The sequence below is a fragment of the Sporothrix schenckii genome, assembly GCF_000961545.1.
Source record: "Sporothrix schenckii 1099-18 chromosome Unknown Cont44, whole genome shotgun sequence".
NCBI lineage: Eukaryota > Fungi > Ascomycota > Sordariomycetes > Ophiostomatales > Ophiostomataceae > Sporothrix > Sporothrix schenckii.
The window spans coordinates 3,717,790-3,742,605 of record NW_015971145.1 but is presented as its reverse complement, the minus strand read 5'-3'; the positions used below and the strand labels follow the sequence as shown (position 1 = coordinate 3,742,605).

Genomic DNA, 24,816 nt, shown 5'->3' with positions numbered 1-24,816 from the left:
TGGTCAACGGACAAAACTTGTGACGAAGAAAAAGAATAAAGAAAAAAAAATAGAAAGTGACTGGCTATTTTACATTTGAATCGTGGACGCTGGGATTGGGGCTGCCTGGATCAGAAGAACCCGTTTTGCCTTCAAGGGGCTTTAACAGAGAGTACGACATGTTTGCGGCAACCAACGAATCGGTGACGGGACGATGACGGGAACACGACTTTGTATCTTAGGATACGGCAATAATACCACGCAAAATGAGACTTTCAGTGTTGTGAAATATATGGTGTTTTTGTCTCAGCAATACTTCCGGCATTTTGCTTTTTCGTTATTTGTGTTGAATGGCACAATCTTGAGTGACGTGAAGGAATACTTTTGGCGTTTTCAACCCTGTGCTCTGGCGGAGCCGTCCTGTTTTAAGGTTGAGCGTAAATTGCTTGAACTGCACAGTAATAGCCGGTTGCTGGATCCTGGCTTTCCTGATCTCCTGAGACTCCTGGGTTCCTGGGTCTTTTGGGTTTCCTTGATTTCCTTGATTTTCTCGATCTCCTTGACGTCTTTGATTTCCTAATGTTCTTCCGTCCTTATGATCGTCGAGTAATGGTTCTCTGGTGATGGCCAAGTTGAGGCGATTGCTCAAGTCGACACACGGACCCCACTTACACGCTGAAAGGGCACTAGCGGCTGGCGTCCGAAACTCTAAACTTGCCAAAGGGGGACCCTGGCCGAGCTTGAATGGCCCGCTCTGGCCACCCGGCTTTTTGTGTTTGGCAATTTGGACGACGGAGAGCGTATGGATAGCGAGGAAAGGTGCGTAAAAGGTCTTTGAGAGGTGTGCTTGTCGTGTGTTTCATGTGGTTGGCCGTTGCTCCTGGTCGCAGTACGAGAGTTTGGACGAGACTGCTCTCTCCGTTTGCTGTTGTTTCCCCTGGTCTCGCATGTCCCAATTCTCAGCTTGTCTTCTTCTTCTTCTGCACTCACTGCTTGGCTTGTCTCGGCTTCGTAAAACATAGGTTGGCCGTGGCCCACCGTCGTGTGGCAACTCCTGACTTGTCTCGGATGTCTCTGTCTTTTGTTTTTCATCGTTTCTGTCCTTCTTTTGGTTGTCGTGTATCCTACTTTTTCTTTTTGATTTTCTCCTCCGTCTCTTCACTTCTTCTCCTCTGCCTGTCTTCGTCCGCCACTTTATATTTGCTTCTCGTTCTTCGCTTCTTCCCGTCCAGCTGGTATCTCAGACCTTTTGCACACAACTCAGCCTCCTCCAAAATAGCCGCCTGCGCCTGTTATTCCCTTCAACTTCATACTCTGTCTTAATTTCTCCCTTGCGTCTTTGCGACTTTGCGTCCATTTTGTTTTTGGGTTCTCGTCTTCCATAGTACGCCTTTTAATTTTGCCGCTGGTCGCAAAAACAGTCGTTTTCTCCCACATCGATTTCCTTCCATTCTCTTACGACAAAACAAAGTCAACAAGGACAGTACTCAAATACGGTCAGGAGGACTACCAAACCTCCACAACTTTCCTTTATATTCGTCTCCCCTTCTTTGTTATCATGCCTTCTCATACGACAGCCCGCCAACGAGCGTTCGCCCTGGCCGCCGCCGTCACATCCCTGTCCCCACTCGCCTCGGCCTCGTCCACCAAGGTCGCCTTCTCCGGCTGCCTCGGCCTCTGTGTCAACCACAACGGCTGCGGCGCCCGAGACACCGGCTGTGTCTGCGCGGCGTCGGCCCAGACCGCCTTCCTCGGCGACGTCGTGTCCTGCGTGGCCCAGTTTTGCCTCTTGAGCAACGGCGACGCCAGCGCCTCCACGGCCAACAGCGTCATCGACACCATCGACGCCCAGTTTGTCGAGGTCGTGGCCGACGTGTGCGCAGCGGACAAGCAGAGCGTGCCGGCAAGCCGGATCAGCGCGGCGCTGTCTTCGGCGAGCAGTCTGGTATCGGCGGTACTGGGCGTCGCGCCGACGGCGACAGGAGGTACGACCACCATAACAACGCACGCCACAACGACCATCTACCGGAGCACGCACACGGCGCAGGCCAAGACGACCAAGACGCTGCCAAACGGGGGAGCGACGTTCTTGTCGTCAACGGTGCCATCCGCTGTGGAAACAACCACCTCGGCAACGACTGCACCATCACCGCCGCCCGCCACGTCGTCTCCGGCGCCCGAGCCAACACCCGCGACAACGTCCGACCAGAAGGACACAACGTCCACATCAACAACCAAGACAGCCGCAACGGCCACGAAAGACGCGCCGGCAAGAGATACGACCGACTCGTCGCCGTTTACCAACACAAGAGAGGACTCGGGTGCACGGGCATTTGCACCAGTGCCATGGCAGGTTGTGGCTGCTGCGGCTCTTCCCCTACTGTGGACACTGGGGACGCACCTGTTATAAATGCATGACGTTGCTCGGTGTACGATTAATACGTGGAGGGATATTATTGGCGTATTTTTTGTCTTTGTTGTTGCTTTTTTTACTCATTGGCGTGGAGTCCCTGGTCCTGTACGATAATTTAGTAGACGACGGCATGAATCATACACGTTAATCAAACGGCCAGTCCATGAAAACAAATGTGCTGTATTTGAAACTACGCGTTTTTCTCGCAGCCATAGCTCTAGAAAGGCACACGCTGTGTATGTGTAGCCCAAAGCACACCGCGGCCCTCGCCATTGACGTGTTGTCCCCGCTCACCGGTTCACCAGCTTTGCCACAGCCGACAGGGCCCTGGCTTCCCGCGGGCTCACAAACAGGCCCTCCGCCTCGGCCAGCAGTGCCCCCGTTTCTGTGTCGGGGTCGGCCGGGTCGCCCAGCACCTGCAGCCGGCCCCGCACCACCGCCTTGCGCCGGTCGACCTCGACCGTCTCGGCCGTCAGCACCACGTAGCTGCCCGCCGGGGTCGGTGCGCGGTAGTCAATGTTGAGCCGCGCCGTCATGGCAATGCCGTGCGGCACCGCCTTGAAGCAGCAGCGCGCCATGAACTCGTCGAGCACGGTGGCGACGAACCCGCCGTGCACAATGTTGGGGTGTCCGCACAGCCCCCGGCCGACGTGCATGATCATGACGAGGCGCTCGCCGCGGTCGTCCTGCCAGGTCAGCGGCGGGACGGCCATCAGGTCGGGGCCGACGAGCGTGCCGGCCGTCAGGTTGCCGCGGCGGTACAGGTGCGGCAGCTTGTAGTGGGGGTGGGTGGGTTTGAGGTCGGGGTCGTTGTTGAGTTTCTGGACGAAGGGGTGGTCCAAGAGGTACTCGGCGATGCGCTCGGCCGCGAGCTCGTCCTCGAGGTTATCAAACTCGGGCTCGTAGACGGGGCCGTTGGGCGCATAGTATCGCCTGACGATATTGTAGCCGACGAACTGGCCGACAATTAGGTACAGCGTGGCGCGGACAAGGAAGAAAAACGCACGCACGGTGCGGGAGCGCTTCTTGGGTTCCGGCTCGGGTGGTGGAGGCGGTTCGTAGACGGATTGTGCGTAGGGCGAGGCGGGAGAGGAGTATACTAGGAGTTGGGTTCAGTGCTGGTACATGCTGGGAGAGCTTGCAGGGTCACTTACATCTGACGTTCGCGAAGCCAATCGCAGATGCTGAAGGTGTTGACCGCAATAAAGGAACGAGGACTCGCGTGTGTGAGAGCACGCCACAAAATCGCAGGGTCTGCTGCAATGGCCGCTGCTGGCTTTGCTTCTGGAAGAGGGAGGCAGAGAGAGGTGACTGCCGGCTCAGTAATGGCCGGACGGTCACAGAAAGCGCGCGTTGTGTCGACATTGCGAAAGAGGTCCGCAAACGGCCAACAGCTGCCAATTGGAACGTGGAAGCTGCGGTTTGCCAATAGTTCGTATCCAGGAAGAAGGAGGCCCAGCCTGGGGTTTTCGTGCTCGCCAGATCGTTGTCACGGCCGTCGTGGACGTTGTTCGCTCGGCAGCTGAATTTTGTGAAGCCGGTCGTTGCGCCTTATTTTCGCCGAGGCTCGATGCGACGGCCGGACGGAAGACGCGCGCTGTGATTGGCCAGTTTGTGCCGGTGAACGCAGCTGGCAGGTCCCCTGTAGCATGTCGTACCTGGCTAGATTGTGGCTGATGGAGGCACCGCCACGAAGGACGTTTCAGGCCATATCTGGTGCGGGGCCAATACTATGCGCTAACACTGCCGTCACCAGCACTCTCCAGCAAGCTGTCTGATACGTCACTCCTGAAGATCTGAACAGAGTAGAAGTGACAAGGGGGGCGTCATCGCTCGACCCCGTTTCTCTGTTGCATTTCGTCATTCGTTGTGCATGTTTCTCGGCCAGGATATGCCAGGATACGCAGGACGTCTTTCTTGGTTGTTACAGGATTCCAATTGACTACAAATAAGCCGTCTTCATCTCCAAACACTTTCCTTTCCCTCGCCACAGCAAGAAATCGACGAAACCCAAACTATCACGGACTTTAACACAAACGAATTCAAATGGTGGGTTGAACTGGACTCGGGTGAGGTCGTCAATGGATCTACCGTATCTCAGAGCCGAGTGTAACACGTTGCAGGCTACCAAAGAGACGTCTGATCTCGGCGAGGCGCATGTCCCCAAGGCGGCATCCGTCACGGCCTTTGGCGAAATCGAGCACGAGCTCAAGACGCAGCTCGTCCACCTGCGCCACGAGCACGACAAGCACGAGCCCGAGAGCTTTGCAGTGGCGGTACGTTCGCTCGCAGCCGAACCTGGAGAAACATAGATCCATCTGCCAGTGTTTGTTTACTGACGTCTTTGTGTTTAGCGCAACATCAGTGACCACGACCTGGCGTCGTTTTCGGCTGACGACTTTGTGCTCGTGCGCGTGGCCTCGACGGCGTATGGCTTGATTCTGTTTGGCAAGCTGCGCCTTCCGGCCCTGGCGCAGAGCGGCAGCCGCACCGCCTATGTGCACTTCCGTGCGTTCTCCGAGGGCCCGGACCAGCCAGCCAAATTCCACAGCTTCCACACGGCCGACATTGAGTCCGCCGACGGACACAAGTCGTTCCGGTCGCTGTTTGCCAAGGACGACCCGCTGGACTGGTTTGATGCGTAGGATGGCATGGTGACTTGGCGACGTGGCGACGTGGCAAGGCGAAATAGGATGCCAGACAGAGGGAGATGAATGTGATACGTTTTGTGAAATGCTATGCTAAATTGTACACTTTTGAACCCGACTGTAAATGGCAAGGGGCAAATCGCCCGGTCTGAATGAACCAACACCAGTTCTTCTCTTTCCTCTAGTAATCCTCGTCCTCCTCTTGGCCGAGCATCTCCGCGTAGTCTTCCACCGAGGCAAACGTCGGCAGTGCCTTGAGCTCCTTGCGCCGCTCACGGCCCGCCTTGCGGCCGTTCTTGCTGGCCAGCGACACCAGACCGTCCTCGTCGCCGCCGGCAGCGCCCTCGTCGCCGCTAAATTCGGCAAAGTCGGCAAACTCAACGCCACCGTCGACGTCCATATCGTCGCCGGCGGCAGCACCAGCTCCCTCCGCACCGTCAAACGCGTCGTCGTCGAGGTCGTCATCGTCGTCATCGCTGTCCGACATGTTGAGCAGGTCCTTGAGCTCCTCGAGATCGTCGTCGTCGTCATCGTCCATATCCATGTCCGGATCGGCGCCTTCGTCTTCGCCCTCAATGTCGGGCCGCGAGCCCTTGAGTGCCTTCCAGATCTCCTCCTCTTCGGCATCCGAGACGTCCTCGCCGCCTTCCGCTGAAGCTGCAGCAGCTTCGGCTTTGGCGGCCGCCTTCTCCTGCTTGGCCGCGCGCTTGGCTGCACGGCTCGTCTGCGACTGCTTGCCAATCTGCGAGAAGTACGTGTGGAAGAAGATGTCCTCGGCGGCCACGTTCTCGGCCTTTTGACCCCAGAAGGCCGCCGAGTTGATGGCCACCGTCTGCTTGGAAGCGCCCGACGCGCCGCTGGGCGCCACAATCTGCGCAGCGCCCGTCATGCTGCCGTTGCTGGCCGCCACGGGCTGCATAATGGATGCGCCACGAGCCTTGGATGCCGAGGCATCGACGGCCTTGGCGTTGCGGTACACAAACTTGTCCAAGAAGTGCATGAGCGTGTGGTTGGCCATGTCGGGCTTCGGAAGCGACTTTTGCCGCACCAACAGATTCGTGGCAAAGGCCGTGACCGACGGGTGGAAGTGCTGGAAGTAGGGCACAATCTCCCAGAGGCAACTGTTCTGGGCGTTGCTGTACGAGGGGTCGCGCTTGCGGCCGTCGTAGACGGGGCGCTTCTTCTCCTCGGCCTTCTTCGCGTCGTCAGCCTGCTGGGCCGCCGCCTCGTCACCGTCTTCCGGCACATCCCGGTAGTGCTCCTCTTCGTCGTCGTCGTCAAACTCGGGCTCGTTGAGCAGGGCCTTGAGATCCGGGAACGTCGCTTCGAGCTCCGCCACCAAGAACAGCACGCCGCAAATAAACGGCGGCTGGTGCAGCGTCGCAATCTGCAGCATGCGCTTGACAAAGGCCTTGACCCGGCGCACGTCGACGTCGTTCTTGAGCGACCGGAACAGTAGGTTGAGATACATGCCCTGCTTGGACGACATGATCAGGCGCGGGTCCAGCAACGACTCGTACAGCGTGCGGTAGAAGCGGTCCACCGAAATCTGCTTCGAGCCGGCCACCTGCTGCACCAGCATCAGCGCCTGGATGCTCGTGTTGAAGTTGGACGAGTGCGTGATGCGGAACAGCGTGTCCATGTGCTTCTCGAGCGTCGTGTTGTCCGTGTTGGCAAACGGGATCGCGCGGTTGACACCCGTCAGCAGCGCCGACACGAGCTTTTCCGAGACGTCCTTCTCGGTGCCTTCGTTCTTATCGGCCGCGCTGCCACCCTTCTTTCCGTCTTTGCCAGCCTTGTTCTTATCGTTGTAGCTGCGCTTCCACTTCTTCTTGCTGTCTTTGGCAGTCGAGTCCTTGGCCGCGTCCGCGTTCTCACCCAAGTTGTCGGCGCCGGGAAAGTCGATGGCGCCAAGTGTGCCGCTCTTGAGCAGCGTCAAAAACAGCTCAAAGTACACGCGCACCAGGCTGTCCGCAATCGCAGGCTCCTTGTTGCTCAGAATCGTCTGGTTCAGCGTGTTGATAGCGTAGTATTTGGCGCGTAGGCTCTGGCCGGGCCGCAGCAGAATCTCCTGCTCAATCGTCTGGACCACAATTGCCTTCATGCCCGGATGTGTCGTGAGAAGCTGCAGCAACAGGTATGATGCACGCGACGCGATCTTACGCTCGCGGTCACCGAGCTTGTTGACCAGCAGGCGCAAAAGGTTGGCCTCTTGCTCGGGCTTGCTGCGCAGCAGGCCGAAAACAAAGTCAAGTGAGCGCGAGCGAGAGTATTCGATCTCATCGTTGCACCACACTTCGAGCTGCTGCAGCATGCGGAAGAAGGCATCCTTGAGCCAGTCCTCGTACTTCCAGAGCATCAGGTGTGCCTTGGTGATGCCGCCGGGCAGCGGCAGGTGTGGCTTCCAGGCGAGTACGGTCGCAGGGCTCTCGGACTGCAGCGCGCCCAGCAGCGCTGGCTGGGCATGGAACGACCGCAGTCGGCGGTCGCTGGGCAGGACAACGCCATTGCCGAGCAAATCGACCAGTGCGCCGAGCGCAGCAATAGCGGCGCCACGGCTGCGCTTGCCTGCCAAAGCCAACAGGTTCTCAAACGCCTTGCTGTTGTGGATGGGCGCCTCCTGGACCTCAAGGGTCAGCGCAGAGACTTTGTCGGACATGGTACCGGAAGTCATGATGGTGGACATGAAGCGGTGGGACGAGGATGCAGAGGTGATGGTGCGGTAGGCGTTGGCGTCGGTCTCGACGAGCGTTTCAGCGTAATCCGCGAGGCTTTTGATGGTGTGCGAAAAGCGGCCAATGTCGTCCGATATGGGGGCCGGGAGGCTGCCGACGTCTGCCGTGTGCCACTCAGCGCGAGGCTCAAGCATCTGTATGGTTAGCAGTGTGAAGGCACAGAAGTAGCAAGCTGTGAATGCCACGTACCAGTTGTGAGAACTTGGGGTTTCTTGGCAGAAACGGATCCGTAGATGGGACAGCCTTCGGTGCTGCAACGACCGGCAGCGGTGCAGGCTCCTTTTCCTCTTCGTCCTCCTCGTCTTCTTCGTCTTCTTCATCTTCGTCTTCCTCTTCCTCCTCTGCGTCCTCCTCTTCCTCCTCAACCTCTTCTTCTGCTACCTGCTCCTCTACTTCTTCCTCTGCAGCTTCATCGTCTTCGTCTTCCAAGCGCACTTCGTCAAAGCCCAGACCAGCCGCGAACTTGGCCAGTTCGCTATGGAAGGCCGCGTCCAGCGACATGTCTTCCTTGACGCCCACGCTCGCGCCACCGTCTTCCGCATCCGAGTCAATGCCGGCCACCAGGTCAAAGTCGTCTTCGTTGCCGCCCAGCAGCTTGATCTCGTCGAGCATGACCGTCTTCTTGTCGGTGGCGGCAGCCGGGGCCTTCTCTTTCTGGCGAGGCCTCTCGTTCGTCTTCTGCGTCTTCTGCGTCTTCTGCGTCTTCTGTATTCGCTGCATCTTGTCGACAGCCCCGTCGTCTTCGTTGCGTTTCCGCTTGCCGCCGTTGAGATTCTTGGCATTCCGAGTCTCAAGGTCGCGGTCGATCTGGGCCGTCAACTGCGTAAGCGACGCCTGGCTGAAGGCGCCCGCCGAAGCATTGCCGTTGGCATTGCCAGCCTTGCCCTTTGGCGCCTTGGACATGTTCGGAGCCATAGTGTGGGGGGTGGTAGGCGGTGCAAGTCGGCGTGGGTGTTGTCGGGTGGTTGAGGCGTAGTTCGAGAAACGAATTGACCCTGCTATCGCGATTTTTGACTGTTTTGGCAGGTCATCGCTCTTTCCCAAGAAACTTTTTTCGCCAGGCTTTTTCTGCCCCATTTTCGAAATTTTAGCGGGGCGCCTTCCTCAATGGCGCCGAATGGTAGGGCGGTGGATCGAGGAAGGTGTCCCTCACCGCTTTCCTAATTTGCGATTTCCAGTCCATTAGCGCGGGAAGTCGCTGTTTTCGACGGAGGAAGGTGCTATTGGCGGTCGTTAGCACCAACGGTCACTGACAAGCCGCTACAAAGCGATATGCCACTATTCAGGTACATCCAAATAGCAACACCTACATATGCCAACGGCAAACCTCGTCACGAGCAACCGCCACAGGCCGCTGTTCGGTTCCTTGGTCCGATCCAATGGTATAGGCACTTGAACATTAATTATAGCAAATAGACTGCTCGGCAATGACCCTCCGGTCGGCATTCCGGCCGGCATTACGGCCGTCCTTAAGGACATCGACGGGCGACATCTGCCCGTTTGCGCCATTGACGCGACAAGCAGTAAGCATGAGGCTTCGGGTCTTGTACAGAGCTTGGAATGTACAGTCTGAAGTGAACAGTTGTCTAACCAGATTGCAGAAACGTTGGATGCAGCTGGACCACCGGAATAGACTGTCCAACATTTGGCTGCCGGCACCTCAAGTCTTCCTGAAAGACGCCAAACATGACGAAGGTACGGTTCCAAGAGTTTTTGACATTTAATTGACACAAATGTCGCCCTTCTAACAGCCTCAGAATCCCATGCAAAGCTCATACGAGCGGGCTTCTTCCGCCAGGCGCACTCGGGCCTCTTCCACCTGCTGCCGATGGGGCTCCGAGTCCAGGACAAGATCGAGGCGCTTGTGGACAAGCACATGAAGGCCATTGGCGGCTCGCGGGTGTCTCTGTCGAGCATTTCGTCTGCGAATCTCTGGGCACGAAGCGGCCGTCTGCAGAATGTGCAGTCAGAGGTATGTTGGTGAGATGGGTGTCAGGCTGGAAACGCCAGAGGTGAAACGCGGCTAACATCGATAGTTGTTCCAATTCGCCGATAGAAAAGATGCCAAGTATCTATTGTCGCCAACACACGAGGAGGAGATTACCGAGCTGGTTTCCCAGAACGTGCGGTCGTACCGCGGCCTGCCCTTGCGGCTGTATCAAATTAGTACGTTCATCAGTCTACCCTGATATGAAGCGTCATCATCTAACCCTCTGCCAGCCCGCAAATACCGCGACGAGATGCGTCCACGGCACGGCATCTTGCGCTCACGCGAGTTCCTCATGAAGGACATGTACACCTTCGACGCCTCGGTGGAGGACGCCATGGCCACCTACGATCAAGTTCGCGCCGCCTACGCAGCTATCTTTGCCGCCCTCAAGGTGCCTGTACTCGCGGCTCAAGCCAGCTCAGGCGACATGGGCGGCAATCTGAGCCACGAGTACCACCTGGCAGCCTCTCTAGGTGAAGACTACGTTGCTCACTGTAGCAGCTGCGATCTGGTGGCGAACACGGAGGTGCTGGAGGCGACCGTGGCTCCCAAAGCAGCAGGTCTTGAAGTCAACTACGCTCAGCCGTGGCGCGGCATCTCACGCGACCACACGACGCTCGTCAATGTATGGTACCCGGCCGAGGCCATCAATGCAGCGACGGGCGAAACGGTGCGCATGTCAGACGACGACATTGACCCTCACGCTGTCAAGGCGGTTGTGCCGGACCTGCACTCGGGCATTGAGAACGTGGCCGCTGCTTGGAATGGCGTGCTGGCCAAGCGCAAGACCGATACAGAGGCAGGCACAGAACCTGCTAGCCGTCCCAAGATTGTCAATCTCGTCGACCAGCGACTCCTACAGAGTGACGGTTCTTTGGTCGCTGCGGTGGACATCAACACCCGTCAGTGGCCCTTGTTCGGTTCTACAACAACGGGCCATGCAGACGCGATCACCCGCTACTTTGATGTCGGAGCGCCTACCACTGCTGATAGCACCGGCCGCTCCCTCAACTTTGCCAAGCCGCGTACCGGCGACGACTGTCCGCGCTGCCACGGTCACGGCACGCTTGTCGTAGACCGCGCAATCGAACTGGGCCACACATTTTACCTTGGCACGCGCTACACATCGCCCGAGGCCCTGGATGTCAAGATACCGGCCGAGGGCAGCGGCGCTGCGGGCGCGCAGGCCACGATCGTGCCCGAGATGGGCTGCTACGGCCTGGGCATCTCGCGGATCCTCGGCGCCGTCGCAGACCACCTGGCCGACCAGCAGGGTCTCAACTGGCCGCGGGCGATTGCGCCGTTCGAGGTGGCGGTGATCATGGCGCCGCTCAGGCCTTCCAAGGCCGGCGCGGCAAAGATTCCGGCCCAAGCGGCGGTGGCAGAGGGTGTGTACGATATTCTGGCTGGCCGGACGAACGCGTCCTCCAAAGACACAGCGGATGCTGAACTGGACGCTGTGCTCGATGACCGCAATAGTGCGTCGCTGCTCTACAAGCTCAAGGATGCCGACCTGATGGGATACCCGGTGGTCGTTGTTGTGGGCATGGCATGGTTCAAGAGCGTCGGCACGGACGATTTTGCTCGTGCGGATAGTCTTCCGCTGGACGGCCTGGTGGAAGTGCAGTGCCGGCAGTTGGGCGTGAAAACAGAAGTGCCATTGCGAGATCTGCGAGCGTTTGTCGCAGGTTTGCTTGACCAGCTGTAATGGACGGCGTGTACGATATGTAATGAATTTAACATTCCACTTCAAGCTGAGGATTACAGTGAGATGACATCTATTATATTAATAAAAATGGAACATGGGCGGAAACATTTCAATTGCTATCAAAACCATGAAATTGAAAAAAAAAGAAAAGAAAAAGAAAACACGCGCGTGCCGATGCCCAGTTGTAGTAGAAAATCCTCAACAAATATGAAAAGCAGAAATGAAAATAGAAGATTTTACAGGCGGTCTTTCCCCTGTCCTTCGTCCCACACCCACAACCGTTCTACTGTTTCACAGACCAGAGCTCGCGCGACCAGCCCATCTCGCGGTTTTTCTTGGAGCTGGAACCGGGGCCCTTCTTCATGTCGCTCGTCCAGATGGCCAGCGCTTTGCTGCACGAGGCAAACGACTCGACAAGCTCTTTCATGTGGCCCGTCGACACAAGCACACCGGCCACGTCGCTGTTGTCGGGCGCCGCAACGACAGCGGCGAGCTCCATGCACTCGAGCAGGTAGTCGCGGGAGCTGGTGGTGCCGGCGAACTGCAGCGTACTGGCGTAGCCGATGACGACCTGGGGGAGGTACGAAGCGCGCAGCAGGGTGTAGTCGGGGTTGTCTAGGAGGTTAGTATGTTGGCAAACAAAAAAACCGGGAAAATCAGAAAATCAAAAAGAGCAACGAAAGACGTACCATCCACCGAGTGGAGCAGCCAGTCTTTGAGGAGAGGCTTCATAAAGCCCGAAATGTACTTGGCATTGTCGTCAATGTTGCCGGCAATGTTGCGGTCACGGGCCGGGTCGGGCGCTTCGTTGATCATCATGTGGGCCATCATGGCGGTCGTTTCGAGGCAGTCCAGCGCGTTGACGAGGCACTCGAGCTCAAACAGCGGCCGGGCATGCGCCGCGACCTGGCCCTTGGACACATCGGTCGGCACGTCGTCGTCCATGGCCATGGCCATGTCGTCATCCTCCTGAGCAGTGAGACGCGACGGCGGGCCAAACACATCGTCCCACCACGACGGGTCCGGTTCCTCGGGCAGGTCACGGCCAAAGCGAGTCTTGTGGCGGATGATCTCGGAGCAGGTGACGCGTGACGCTAAGATGCGCGCGGCTGTGAGGTGCGCGTTGCGCAAAAAGTACTTGTAGATGCGCACGCCGAAATCGCACGTCTCCAGTGCCAGGCCGTCCACGAGCATCATCCATTCCATAGACCGGATCAGCAGCTCGTCGGCCTTGTCGACCAGAAGAACGCCGTCGGCGTCACCGGGCAGGTCCGCCGCCGTGCCAAACAGGCCCGTCTTGATGAGGCGGCCAAACTTGAGCGTGGGGGCGCTGTTTTGTAGCATGCTGAACTCGGTGCACGCGGGCTTGGCATTGCCCGCGTCCTCGTCCGCCTCGGCCTCGGCCTCGGTGACGTCGGCCAAGAACAGCTGTGGCAGGGTCTTGACAAATTTCACCGGGTCGAGGCCGAGCTTGCGCATCAGCAGCAACAGCCGCTGCTGCACGTCACGCTCCTCAATGTGGATCAGGTTGAGGGCCATGTTGGTGTAGCAGCGATCGCCCATGAGCTTGGACGCGTACAGCGGGATGAGTTCCTCGAGGCGGGCGAGCCGCAGGAAGCTGATGTAGCTCGCGACGGCGTGCTCCTCGGTCTGGTGGCGGCGTGCCAGCGGGCCCAGTGCGGCGACGTCCTTGCCCTTGCCATCGAGCTTATCGAGGGCGGACACGACAATGAGCACGTGGGCGAGAATGCGCAGGCCGTGGCAGTCGGTCGGTTCGATAAACTTGCCGTCGGTGGCCGTGGTCGGTGTGGTGGTGGTGGTGTCGTACTTGGGGATCAGCTTGGAGGGCTGCGTGGCGTTGGCATACTCGGCCAGCAGCAGGCCCTGCTGGAACAAGAAGCTGTCGAGCTTCTCGTCGATCATGGCGGCTTGGAGGGCCTTGGCCGGCGTGTTGGCAACGGCTTTGCTGCTACGCGCACGGCCGTCGCGATCGCGCAAAAAGGAGGAGGGGGCGGCGGACGAAGGTGTGGACGTGGATGGGTGTGCGTGGTGTGGGGAAGACGACGTCGCATCGGACGCGTAGCCAACCGGCACGTCGCCGTGCAAGATGAGCAGCGAGTGGACGGCGGCCGAGTCGGCCTGGCGGATCAGGTAGGCATCAAACTGTGCGCGCAGCTCGGCGTTGTACTTGGCGAAGGCCATGTCGTCCCACGATGCGCCAACCGCTTCGACGCTGGCCAGATCGCCCGACAGAATACCGTAGACGGCGCGCTCGTGCTGGCTGGCGCTGCCTTCCTGGGACAGCCGGTAGCACATGCGGCGCCACAGCACGGTGGCCAGGCAATCGAAGTCGGGAGCATCGTCGTCCTCGCCGGCCACATCGTCGTTGGCCAGCGGCAGCGCCGAGATGGAAGCGGCGCGCCAGACCTCGGTGCGCTCGACACACCAGTCGCGGATGTCGGTCATGCTCTTGCCGCGGCGAAGCAGCTCGTAGCACCCGAGCCAGATGGCCTGCTCAAAGAAGGCATCTTGCGGTGCGAGCTTGCGGCCGACCAGGCCCTGGCGCGTCACGACGTCCGGGTCCAGCTGCGTGACGAGGCGGTGCGGCGCGTCGAGGTTGGAGTCGCGCACATCCGGGCTGTTTGGGTCGAGCGGTTTGGAGGTGGCCAGGAGACGCTTGTGCTGCTTGATGGCGCCGCGGGTGTGCAGCCAGCCGTGGGCAAGGATCTCGCCGCGCTCGGCGTTGCGCTGCAGCTCCTGCACGACCTCGTCAATCTCCGGTCCGCTGCTGCTGGCGCTCGACTGCAGCCACTCGAGAATGGTCTTGCGCTCGCGGGCCTTGGGTTCGGACAGAACAAAGTCGGCCCAGTACTCGCGGCGAGACTGTGGCGGCTTGTCGGCGCCGCCTGAGCGGCGTATTGAGGCTCCTGCTGATCCAGGGCCAGTCGCCGTCGCTGCTGCTGCCGACCTGTCGCGGTACCGCAATGGCAGCAGACGCCGCAGCAGGTCCCACGTCTGCGCCTCCTCTTCCCATCGCTGAGCACTGGCTGCTGTGTCGTCGTCGTCGGAGCCCGAATCGTCCTGCCGTTGCAGCGCCGTCCGGTTGTCAATGTCCATGCCACCGCCTGACCGCAGTCCTGACCGCAGTCCTGCCCGCCGTCCCGTCAATGTGTTTGTATTTCTATTGCTGCCAATGTTGTTTTGGCTGCTGGCGGTGCTCTCGCCGCTGCTGCCTCGTGCCAACCGGGCGAGGCGCACCCGCTCGCGTAGCACGTCGGCTACCTCGCGGGCATAGCCGTAGTAGTGGTCGACGAGCTTGAAGATGCGGGCGCGCTGTTCGGGGGCCGATCCGCGGGCAATGACGCACTCGTCGAGAAACTTGGCAAAGATCTCGACCTCCTCGCCGACGTCCTCGCCCAGGTGCAGCTCGTCGGCGGGCACGAGGTCGCGCTCGTCCTCAATGTACGCCATGGCGGGCTGTGGGTACAGAGCCCGCGTCTGAAGGGTGAGAAGCGAGGCCGGGTCGCATGCAGCCTCGTGAGCTGCAAACAGTAAATAATCGAGTCGTGATGGTTGCTTCGCAGGCACGGGCGCCGGGCAGCGATCCACTGGCAGTTCAGCGGTCGTTTTTGTCGACTTTGAGCGTCACCATGTGCTGCCGTGCATTCGTTGGCGGTATGTATGGTGGCTGCGTGGGTGTTGGCAGTGCACGATGCGATTGAATTGTCATTGATTTGTTTTTCTGCCTCTTTTTTGATGTTGGTCGAGCTGCCGCCTTAGTGGACCTGCTTGGTGCTAGAGCTTCCTTCTCTCTGCGCCTGTGGAGACCGCGACGCGCTGTGCACGCAAAGCGGTCAAGCTGTTCACGTGACCAGACCCACAGTCTGCCAGTGGAAATGCACGCCTTAAAAGCACACGCCGAATTTTCTGCCTCTTTTCAAAATTTCTCTTCTTCTTTTTCTCTTTATCAATGTCTTAAATCATCGGCTTTCATATTAGAGTCTCGGAGCAAGACCTTCACTGCTTGCTCAGGTTCAAACGGATCTCCAGCGTGCTCAATGAATGCCTAGAGTAACCATGCACTCTCCGAAATTGTTGCCTGAGGTGCATTCTTTTGCGCGGTTTAGGGGACGTTATATCTGGACGAGTGCACATCTCTTTGGCTCTTATCTTTCTTTACTTTTCTATATCTGTCTGTTGTCTATCTCGGATCATTGCTTTTTGCGCTGCTGGAGCTTGAGACGCAGCAAGTCGGGTTTGGGACAGCTCACTGTCGAGGCTCTGTCGCCGTTGCGCTTGTAAAATGTCTGGCAGCATTCGTAGAGTGCGTCGACGAGGTGCTCGCACTTGTCCTGGTTGAAGCCGTTCTTTGTGAGGCAGTCTGGGATGTCAGTCGCGTGTCAGATCAGAGCATCTTGCGGAGTGCATCAAGAGCTGGTGTCACCTTGGATCGCGCACTGCATTCGGTCGGTTAGTCTCGGTGGACAACATCACGGGACAGGGACGGGGGCACTCACTGCTCGCGGATGGCACGGCGGGTCGGTCACGAGATCGGCTTCAAGCTTCTTGTTCGCCTGGGAAGCGGTTAGATGTCGTGGTCGAGTGATTGATGTTCTGCACAGATTTGGGGGCAAATCGGCGGCCTGCCAGTCAACTTGCCATGCTGTCGTTGGTGGCCAATGGAAAGGTAAGCTGCGTGTGTAAACAAAGCTCTGAATGCACGGTTCACTATAATGGAGAGCCGTAGTTGACGTGGCCACGGAATTTGTCCTGTTATGCTGGTTGTTGTTAAAGGAGAAAAGACCTGATCTCGACAGTGTCTGGTGATTGCCTTTGTTAGTGCCTTGTGTATAGCCTTCCTTCCCTTCGTCATCGACCTGTTTGTTCCTGCCCTCAACTTGGAACAACATCTCAGTGCAAGTCACGTGTGCGTACCATTACTTCGACAGCAATTCATGAAGGGCGCGATCCTCCTTTGTTAAGTTATAGACATTTTGTTTGCTTCACGTCGTTTTACCATGTTGTGTTCTTTTGCACACAACCCAATCCGGCCTCATTTGGTCTGTTTTCGTGCCAGTTTGGTATTGCACAGTCCGGCATCCGTGAATACCTGTTAGCGGTTGGCTCCTTCCCCAAACACGCTGCATCTTACGCCACTTTGGCCATAGCGTAACCGCGCCTACCTGTTTGGCGCCCACCGCCAATTATTAACACGCTTTCACACCTGTCCACTATCCGCCACCCCCCTTGCCGCTGTAATACTAAGTCACTCCCCTCTCCGTCCCTCCTTCTACCGGCCCCTCTCTCCCGTGCGTGCCCGTCACTGCCGCTAAGACGCCCTGTCACGCTTTCCGTCTCTTTGTCGCCTCTCGCGGTTCTGACGACAGCCACTATTTTTCGTCTCGACTTTTGGACCTCTTTTTTCCAGACTTGCTCCGTTCTTCTCTCTTCTTTCTCCCTCTTTCCTATTCTCTCTTTGACACACCAGTCTTCCACTCAACAACCAACTCTGTTCCCGGTGACATTGTGCCATTCTCCAATTTTCCCTTTCTCTTTGCTTGTCTGGCAATCATCGGCATCGCATCCGACGATCGCATCGAAACGCCACACCGCCCAGTCGCAACCGCGCAACGCACACACCCCCCGCATCACACTTCCATCGGTAAGTGCTATCCACCATTTGACGCGCCCACCAGCACCCGGTTGCCTCATGCGATCGCGCTCAGGCAACGGATGGGCAGGGCGCGTGCCGCTCCGTGAGACATGCCGGACTGAGATGGAGCAAGGGGAAAAGCATCGATGCTGTAGAAGGCGATCTGTCCGGGCCAGCCGGGGGACGCTCCCGTGCGCGTTGCTGTGCCCTGTACTAGGCAGCAGCGCAACGCGGCAGCGGCAGGCTCTACATGTCCAGAGACGGCATCAAGATGGAGCTCAGGCCGACAACTAACAAGCGTCCTCGTTGTAGAAAATCACAGACACGACAACCTCGCCGCCACCACCATGTCGGAGACCAACACCCCCAACCCCGCCGACAACAAGGACGGCGCTGCCGCCGGCGGCAACGGCGAGGCGGCCGCGCCCGTGGAGCACCTCAACATCAAGGTGACGGACAACAACAACGAGGTCTTTTTCAAGATCAAGCGGACGACGAAGCTGGAGAAGCTGATGACGGCATTCTGCGACCGGCAGGGCAAGTCCCTGTCGTCGGTGCGGTTCCTGTTTGACGGCCAGCGCGTTCAGCCGAGCGACACGCCGGACACGGTAGGTTCCCGCCTTCCCCACCCCTCTCCACCTGGATGGCATCGGAGAGCGAAAGCGAAAGCGAGCACCCGCCAGCCCCTCACGGCTCTGAGCGAAAAGGACGGCCCTCCAAAACACTTGCTAACTCGTCACAGCTGGAAATGCAAGACTCGGACACGCTGGAGGTGCACCAAGAGCAGCTGGGTGGTGGCAACTAGGGAAGGCATGGTAGACCTGGGGCAGAAAACGGCAACGGGGAGTGGGCGAAGTCTACTCGGACGACGAAAACTACAGAGATACGAGTTGCTGGAGATGGCAGTAGATGGCTGTCCGCGAGGGCAGCCAATGGAGTTTGGGAAGATGATATACACACACTTTCGAAATCAGGGTACGGCCTGAACAAGCAAATAAAATAATCCTCCACATCGTCGTGTCTTGTCCTTTGACTGTGATTTTGGCGATTGTTTGCACGCAAACATAGCACAGACAAGGAATGCACTGGAAAAGGCAAAACGTTTGTATTCATTTAAACAGTGGGACATGCGTGATCTTTTAATCTTGAGCGTGAAGTGCATCAAAACAGCAAAAAGCAACGCCGAACAAAAACACAACAAAAGTAAACGCAAAATACCAAAAACGATCAAACAAAGCACGTTTTCCGCGAGCCAAAACCATGCGAATAAATCAAAACCAGACAAATCATCCAAAGACTTGAACGTCAATATCTCCTCATTACTTCGCATCCCAACTCTCGTTCACGCTTTGAGCTCCCGTTGGCGACACATGGTGCATACGACTTGCATGAGGCCGCCAGAACCCTCTCGCGGAAAGATTTGGCCATCGACAAAGCCGCCGCTGCAGACGGCGCACCGGAAACAGTCGTCGTGCCACTCGGCGGCCAGTGCCTGCACGTACTGCCCGATGACGGCTTTCCCACAGGCGCGACACTTGGGGGCGCGGCGCTCCGTGCGACGTGTCTGACACGACACGCACCAGGCATAGCCATCCTTTTCAATGTGTGTTGCGCCAGGCCCAAAGGGCTCGCCGCACTCGGCACAGAAGAAGTGGCCGACATGCCAGTGTTCGCCCAACGCGACAACGTGCTCGCCGACAATGGGCGTCATGCAGTGCTTACAGCGCGGCGCAAACAATTCGTGCCAGTCCAGGTGGCAGAAGAAGCGCAGGCGGTCGTCGCCGTCCTCGCCCATCGTCTCACCAGGTGCTTCCTCCAAAATCTCGCCACGGGCGCGCAGGGCGATGCGATGGAGACGCGCGTTGCGGAACTCTTCGGGTTCGGGCGAGATTTCGAGAGCTTCCAGCCCCGTGCCACAGGAATAGCAGCGAAAACACTGTGGATGGAAACGCTCGGATCCATTGCTGCCACTGCTTGCTGCACCAGGGAGACCGGCAAGGGAGATGAAGCGGCCTTCGATGGGATTCCGACATTCATGGCAGCAAGCTGTGGCACGGCTGCCACGAACGCTGCCGGTCGACGAAGACGGCAGGGTAGGATGGTGACCATGGGCACGCGACCAGTGGCTGCGAGGCGCAACATGGTTACCGGCACCAGACCGGCCACCTGGCGCAGGGAGCGGTCGTGCCAAAGATGTTGAGGAGGATTGGGCGGAAGGCGTCGTGATTATGACAGGCGGGGCAGGACTAGAATTGACATTGTTGTTGCCGCTGTCATCGGGGGTCAAGATGACTGGAATAGGTGGTACGGCCAGGCCATGAGTGTATCGACCATGGCCCGGGATCAGGATGTCGGGAATATTGGATCGCTGGGACGGGGCAGATGAAGGAGCTTGGGGCACATCGTCGTCACCGGGAAGAACGATAGTTGGGATTGGAGGAGCGGGCTGCGGCCGAGAAGTAGGTGCGGATGGAGTGGGGTCTTCGGACACCGCAATGGAGGGAATGGGTATGGGCGCCGGAGACACAGGAGCAGCCGGCGACGGTTCTTCCGACACGCAAATGGTCGGCACCGAGGTAACAGGGTTTACCTGAGCAGCGGGGGGGCGACTGAAAATGTTACGTGCTTGCGGGCGCGGCTGGTGCTGCTGTTGGTGCTGCTGTTGGTGCTGCTGCTGTTGCGGCGGGACAGGCGGCGGCGACCGAAAATCCGTAGGAGGCGTGACAGCAACGGCCGGCGTACTTTGCTGTTGTTGCTGCTGTTGAAGTTGCTGCTGCTGATGTCGCCGGGCGAAGATGTTCTTTGGGCTGATTTTGCGAATCTTTTGGAAGGGGCCGGCATGGTTGCCGCTGCTGGGTGCACCGCTGGGTGCGTTGATGGGGGCATGACTGGGGAAGTTCGTCTCCCGGACGCCTGGCTTCACATCAGTAGCCGCCTTGTCTGCTTGTGCCTCAACCTGGGTTGGGTCTTTCCAGTTGGCGTCAAAGCTTACAATCGGGCGTCCCGGGGTATCGCTGACAAAGGACGGCGTGGGGAGCTTGGGGTTGCGGTCCTTCAATTTCATGCTGGTAGCCTGGCGAATGTCATCGCTGCGAATCTCCACGCCATTTTTGCGCGCCACATCCGGGGATGCAATAGCGTTGTTCTTGGACAGCGTCGCTTCCGTGCCATTGTTGACGGTATATTGCGGATTCCGCGACTGCGAGGGTGCGTTGCGATGGATTTCGTAGCGCGAGACCAGTTTGGAGAGACCACCAGTGTGTGCTCCGCCGACGGTGCTGTTGTTCACAACACTGTCTGGCTTTACCTGCAAAACACTGCTGCTGCCCATGTCCGTGGTGGCCTTGGCCTTGGCCCGCTTGTCTGGTGTCGAAGTCTCGGGCTCCTCGTAGATCTGGTCGCCCGAAAAGGGCTTCTCAATCTCACCACTGATGTTGCGCTTCATGCTACTCCGGCGACGGCCAGTGGCGGCTGCTTTACTGTTCGCAGCACCGGTTGAGGAAAACGAGCCGGACACCATGGGGCGGGGACCACCAGCAAGGCCATTGTACGTCTTGGACCGCAGAGAGCCACCAGCAGCAGGAACAGACGGATTGGACGACGTGGTGTCACGGGCTTGGTCCAGGCTCTGGCGGGCACTGTGGCTACCGCTGTTGCCGCTCGTACCACTGCCATTGCTGACGACACGGTTTGACCCATAGGAGTGACGGCTACGCCGTGAGCCAGACGCATCAATAGAGGATCCCGCAGAGCTGCCCGAGACGGAGCGCGAGGCCGGGTCCCGCGCGAGACCACTGGGCTCAATATCGTTGCCATACCGACCGACGCTAGCGGTGCGGGCATGGGCGTAACTGTTCTTGCGCAGATGGTTCTTGTATTGGTACGGTGCGCCGGGCTCGGGCGGTCTGATGCCGTTCTGATGCTTCCAGACAAGCTCCGCAGCCTCGTCGAGGGCAGCTGCGTAGATGCGCTGCTCGTCGGGATCGGCATCGCTTCCGGGTGTGGGAATCATGGACACAGCGCCCGATGCCGCCGTGTCCTGCTGCTTGAGGTCCATATCCTCAAGTGCATGGCGCAGCGACACAACCTCTTCCTTCTCCATCCAGCGCTGGCCGCGCTCCATGTAGGTATCCGTCGGCACGACCTCGTCGGGCCGCAGGGGCCGAACGGAAGGTGCTGCGGAAGATGCTGTGCTGGTGGCGGCTGGGTAGTAGTCGCGGCCACGGCCTGTGACAGTGGAGTAGCGGGAGGAGATGCTGCCAGAATTGGAATGGCCGCCGAGTGAAGGACGGCCCGAGACGGAGGGCGCAGCGGTTATTGCTGTGGCATCGGACTGGGAGCGACTGTGCGAAGAGGTGTTGGAGAAGTCGTCGGCGGTGGCTACCATGGGCATGCTAAAAGAGACTCGGCTGCCAACGGAGACACGGCCAGAGTCACGGCGAGATGAGCTGCCACTGGCGGCCGGCAGCGGGCGTGCACCACCGGGTCGTGCAATGCGGTTGTTGCGTAGGTCGGCGAGGTAGTTTGCTGGTGTTGTTAGACGGAACTGCGTGTCCTCGGGAAGCCAGAAGGCATGGGTGCAACCTACCGAACTGGTCATTGGACATGTAGTTGCCAGACGGCGTCCGGTCTTTCGGCTTGCCGCGGGCCGACACGGTCGACATGGCGGGCAACGTGGAGCGGAAGATTTTGAGACGAAAGGACGAGAAGATGCTATGGTCAGGTGAGGTAAACAAACAAGCAAGATCCACGACAGGTACTAAAGAGGGAGTTGTGCGTGATGGTGAGAACAGAAAGTTGTGGTCCGAAAACGATGACGACGAGAAGATAAAGAAGCTTGTTGACAGCGGCAGATCGGGTTGCTGGGGCAGAAGATGCGGCAGAGGTAGAGGCAGAGTCGGAAACACAGAAAATAAAGAGAGCTCAGAAACAGTGCCTGGATGTGAGACAGGGATGTGGCGGCGGGCGGTGAACGAAGCGAAGCGGCGACGGTGGAAGAACAGTGCAACGAGTGCAGGCGACAGGTCTGTTTTCGTGTTGTGATGTGTTGTGATGCGTTGTGATGCGCTGTCTTGGGAGGTGAATTGCGTGAAGAGACGTGAAAAAGCGACGAGAACAAAAGTGACTCTTTTTTTGTGGCCTGTTCCTTTCGCTCCGGTTGTGGTTGTTTTGGGTAATTGCGACCTGCCCAATATTACTGTGCTTTCCCTAATAATGCTATTGCTACCCTTTCCAATATTTGGGCCAAAATACAATACAAAAAAGAGGGCCCCTGTCAATTTGCGTTTGTTTACCCCACTCTAGGCGGTTGACTAGACAACTGTGGCCCTAGGCGGGCCACAGGCGAATTTGGGAATTATTTCGACCGACAAATTTAATACCTTTAATCGCTCGCCGCCATTCAGCTGTTGTGGGCTACAACAGCGCACTGGACGCTAATGAGACAGCCGAGGCGGCGATCTGTTTGTTCGCGATTCACACAACGGACGGCTGAGAGTCGCGACCGAAACAATAACAACCCGCGCCGAGCTGAATCATAGATGCGCTTGACGATTGCGGCTCTAAAGCTTGCGATAACCCGCGAGCAAAACACGTCTACGATCAATGGTGCTGGCAAACAGCAAACATCATAAATGCATATTATTTAGTCCTTTCAGGTGGTGCGCAGTTGGCCATCTTCACGATGGCTTTCAACAAGCGTGCTTCTGAGTTGGCGATTGGCACGACCTTATGGGGTTCATGGAAGGCGCTCAAGCTTTATTCCCTGTCCGCATCATCAGTTGTGGAGGTTGTGTGCAGTCTACGGAGTCCGTGCAGCAGGTTCACTGCCATCAATCAAATACCCCTTGCCTGTGGCAATCACCTGTTATGACTTCCGGAAGGACGCAAGACGTAAGAAGTAATCGAACGTAAATCATGGTCTTCGCCGCTAATGGCCATATCATATTTTCGGCGCTTTGTCTTCTATTTTGTCGGCATCTGCTGTCGTGTCGGTCGTGGTGTTGTGATGTTTTGTTGCGACAGTTCCACCTCATAAGCGACTGACAGGACCCTACTCCGTGCAGAGCCGTGTCGGAGGATGAATGCCATTCGTTGGACACATGCTTCTTTTCTACGTGCACACTGCATGCACTCTGTATGCACCTTCTGCAGGAAATCTTTGTATCTCACGGTATGCGTCCTCTTTATGCTGACACTGCTGGCTGCATGACAAAGGCTTATCCCATTTCGGCAGTGAATTTACTAGGGCTCAGCTCAGAAAGAAAGTTTTACGATAGCAGGTGATGTGGATTCTTGCGCCTGGCCTCCCAGAACAACTCGTAACTCCGTACCGAGCACGACGTCTTTCGTTCGTACGGAGAGCTCCGCACTCGCTGTAAATACAAAACAAGCAGCATTTCCGGCCCGGTCAGGGCATCATCGTCTGTGGATACCGTTGTCTGCATGGCTGCCACTTCAGTGAGCAAGGCTGATTGATAGATACAGGAACCGATCGAGGAAAGGTTCGCGCTGATGTTTTTGACAAGTCAGGCGAAGTGTGCCGGCGATTGATCGAGTGTCTGATGAAAGGAGCACGATAGTTCACTTTTACCATAGTACCGGGGCTTGTTTCAAACCACGGAGTGACTCAGAGATGCGGCATACTTTTGCGCCATTTGCAGTCTGTGGATGGGATCTAGTCTTCGGTTTCCATGTAAGATTATTATTCCTCATGATTCAGCGATGGTTGTTGCATATGGAGCGGCTGCCATCGGCAGAAGGGCGCGCCGCCCAAGGCGGTTTTACAATGCCAACATGAACTACTCTGAACGCGTCTCCACGCAATTGTGGCGCGCGCCCGCCCCTAAAGTATTCCTCCCTGTAAAACGCCCTGATGGCGCGGGATCATGTGCCGGGTGTCGGGTCGCGGTCTTACTTTACATTCACAACCATCTCTTCCAAACTTGCTCGGTGTGTCTCTCAGCAATCCGCGCCAAGCTGTCCGCTCCGTCCTCGTCGTCGACACTCCGTCTCCGTATAGAGGCTTGATTACCTTTTGTACTGCGCGAAATTCGAAAAGTTTCACGCCCCGTACACTTATTTCACTTCGAGCAGTTTACCCGATGGCCAATCTTTTGTCCGCAGAGGATACGACCGGGGCTGTTAAATTTGTCTTCCTGAATCCTCGCTCTTACCGTGGCCGACAATGTTTAGTAACCACGTTCTAAACGATGGGTATCATCAGCACGAGCTTAAGAACCAGGTGCATTTTGTCTTACTCTGGCTTCACATGGTGCCACACGGCTCAGTCGTTTCCGTGGATGGACACACTTTTCTCTCCTGTCAGGTTCATATGCCGTGTCGTCTTTACGACGTCGTACGACGCATGAGGCTGTCCACGACGCAGTAGCCTACCGATGCCGTCCTGCTGCCAAGGCTGTTGTTTGTTTTTTGTCTGTCCTACAAGTTGTCAACACAGCCAATGTTGTCGTCGATGTGCCAGACCAACACCCGAGACATATCATTGACTGGATGTTGTTCTGGAAAGCAGCTTGTCAACATCGGCCTTGCTTTACGATGCACATATCGATGGCTTGCTGTAGGTTTGTTCATAGAGGTATCCCCGCCGGCCAATGTCGCCGATCGCGCTTCTGCTCCTTCAAGTTGGTGTGTCTGGAGTTTTCGTGGCTCTGTGTGGTTGCAGGTTACA

The 24,816-nt window shown here is 57.6% G+C and overlaps 9 protein-coding genes across 9 annotated transcripts; 3 read left to right on the top strand and 6 right to left on the bottom strand.

The window, feature by feature from the left end:
* Positions 1-1,545: 1,545 nt before the first annotated feature.
* SPSK_09977 (uncharacterized protein) lies at positions 1,546-2,001 on the bottom strand (the record flags this gene model as incomplete). The annotated part of the gene is made up of 1 exon (XM_016736542.1): positions 1,546-2,001. One exon carries the CDS (start codon positions 1,999-2,001, stop codon positions 1,546-1,548), a length of 456 nt encoding a protein of 151 aa, XP_016587949.1.
* On the bottom strand, positions 2,002-3,757 carry SPSK_08958 (uncharacterized protein; the record flags this gene model as incomplete). Its single annotated transcript, XM_016735541.1, has 3 exons — positions 2,002-2,380; positions 2,687-3,491; positions 3,547-3,757. The coding sequence occupies 3 exons, from the start codon at positions 3,755-3,757 to the stop codon at positions 2,002-2,004; spliced, it is 1,395 nt and encodes a 464-aa protein (XP_016587948.1).
* A 716-nt stretch (positions 3,758-4,473) lies between these two features.
* SPSK_09889 (uncharacterized protein) lies at positions 4,474-5,037 on the top strand (the record flags this gene model as incomplete). The annotated part of the gene is made up of 2 exons (XM_016736456.1): positions 4,474-4,668; positions 4,747-5,037. 2 exons carry the CDS (start codon positions 4,474-4,476, stop codon positions 5,035-5,037), a joined length of 486 nt encoding a protein of 161 aa, XP_016587947.1.
* Positions 5,038-5,221: 184 nt separating this feature from the next.
* Positions 5,222-8,852, bottom strand: SPSK_08372 (ribosome biogenesis protein MAK21; the record flags this gene model as incomplete). Its single annotated transcript, XM_016734972.1, has 2 exons — positions 5,222-7,909; positions 7,965-8,852. 2 exons carry the CDS (start codon positions 8,850-8,852, stop codon positions 5,222-5,224), a joined length of 3,576 nt encoding a protein of 1,191 aa, XP_016587946.1.
* Positions 8,853-9,202: 350 nt separating this feature from the next.
* SPSK_10860 (prolyl-tRNA synthetase) lies at positions 9,203-11,473 on the top strand (the record flags this gene model as incomplete). The annotated part of the gene is made up of 5 exons (XM_016737117.1): positions 9,203-9,298; positions 9,377-9,470; positions 9,527-9,747; positions 9,812-9,941; positions 9,996-11,473. 5 exons carry the CDS (start codon positions 9,203-9,205, stop codon positions 11,471-11,473), a joined length of 2,019 nt encoding a protein of 672 aa, XP_016587945.1.
* A 283-nt stretch (positions 11,474-11,756) lies between these two features.
* SPSK_08422 (nuclear pore complex protein Nup107) lies at positions 11,757-14,944 on the bottom strand (the record flags this gene model as incomplete). The annotated part of the gene is made up of 2 exons (XM_016735020.1): positions 11,757-12,088; positions 12,163-14,944. The coding sequence occupies 2 exons, from the start codon at positions 14,942-14,944 to the stop codon at positions 11,757-11,759; spliced, it is 3,114 nt and encodes a 1,037-aa protein (XP_016587944.1).
* A 740-nt stretch (positions 14,945-15,684) lies between these two features.
* On the bottom strand, positions 15,685-16,383 carry SPSK_09793 (uncharacterized protein; the record flags this gene model as incomplete). Its single annotated transcript, XM_016736363.1, has 3 exons — positions 15,685-15,854; positions 15,918-15,930; positions 15,991-16,383. 3 exons carry the CDS (start codon positions 16,381-16,383, stop codon positions 15,685-15,687), a joined length of 576 nt encoding a protein of 191 aa, XP_016587943.1.
* Positions 16,384-17,473: 1,090 nt separating this feature from the next.
* On the top strand, positions 17,474-17,931 carry SPSK_09976 (SUMO family protein SMT3; the record flags this gene model as incomplete). Its single annotated transcript, XM_016736541.1, has 2 exons — positions 17,474-17,734; positions 17,869-17,931. The coding sequence occupies 2 exons, from the start codon at positions 17,474-17,476 to the stop codon at positions 17,929-17,931; spliced, it is 324 nt and encodes a 107-aa protein (XP_016587942.1).
* Positions 17,932-18,468: 537 nt separating this feature from the next.
* Positions 18,469-21,790, bottom strand: SPSK_11005 (uncharacterized protein; the record flags this gene model as incomplete). Its single annotated transcript, XM_016737226.1, has 2 exons — positions 18,469-21,653; positions 21,715-21,790. The coding sequence occupies 2 exons, from the start codon at positions 21,788-21,790 to the stop codon at positions 18,469-18,471; spliced, it is 3,261 nt and encodes a 1,086-aa protein (XP_016587941.1).
* Positions 21,791-24,816: the final 3,026 nt, after the last annotated feature.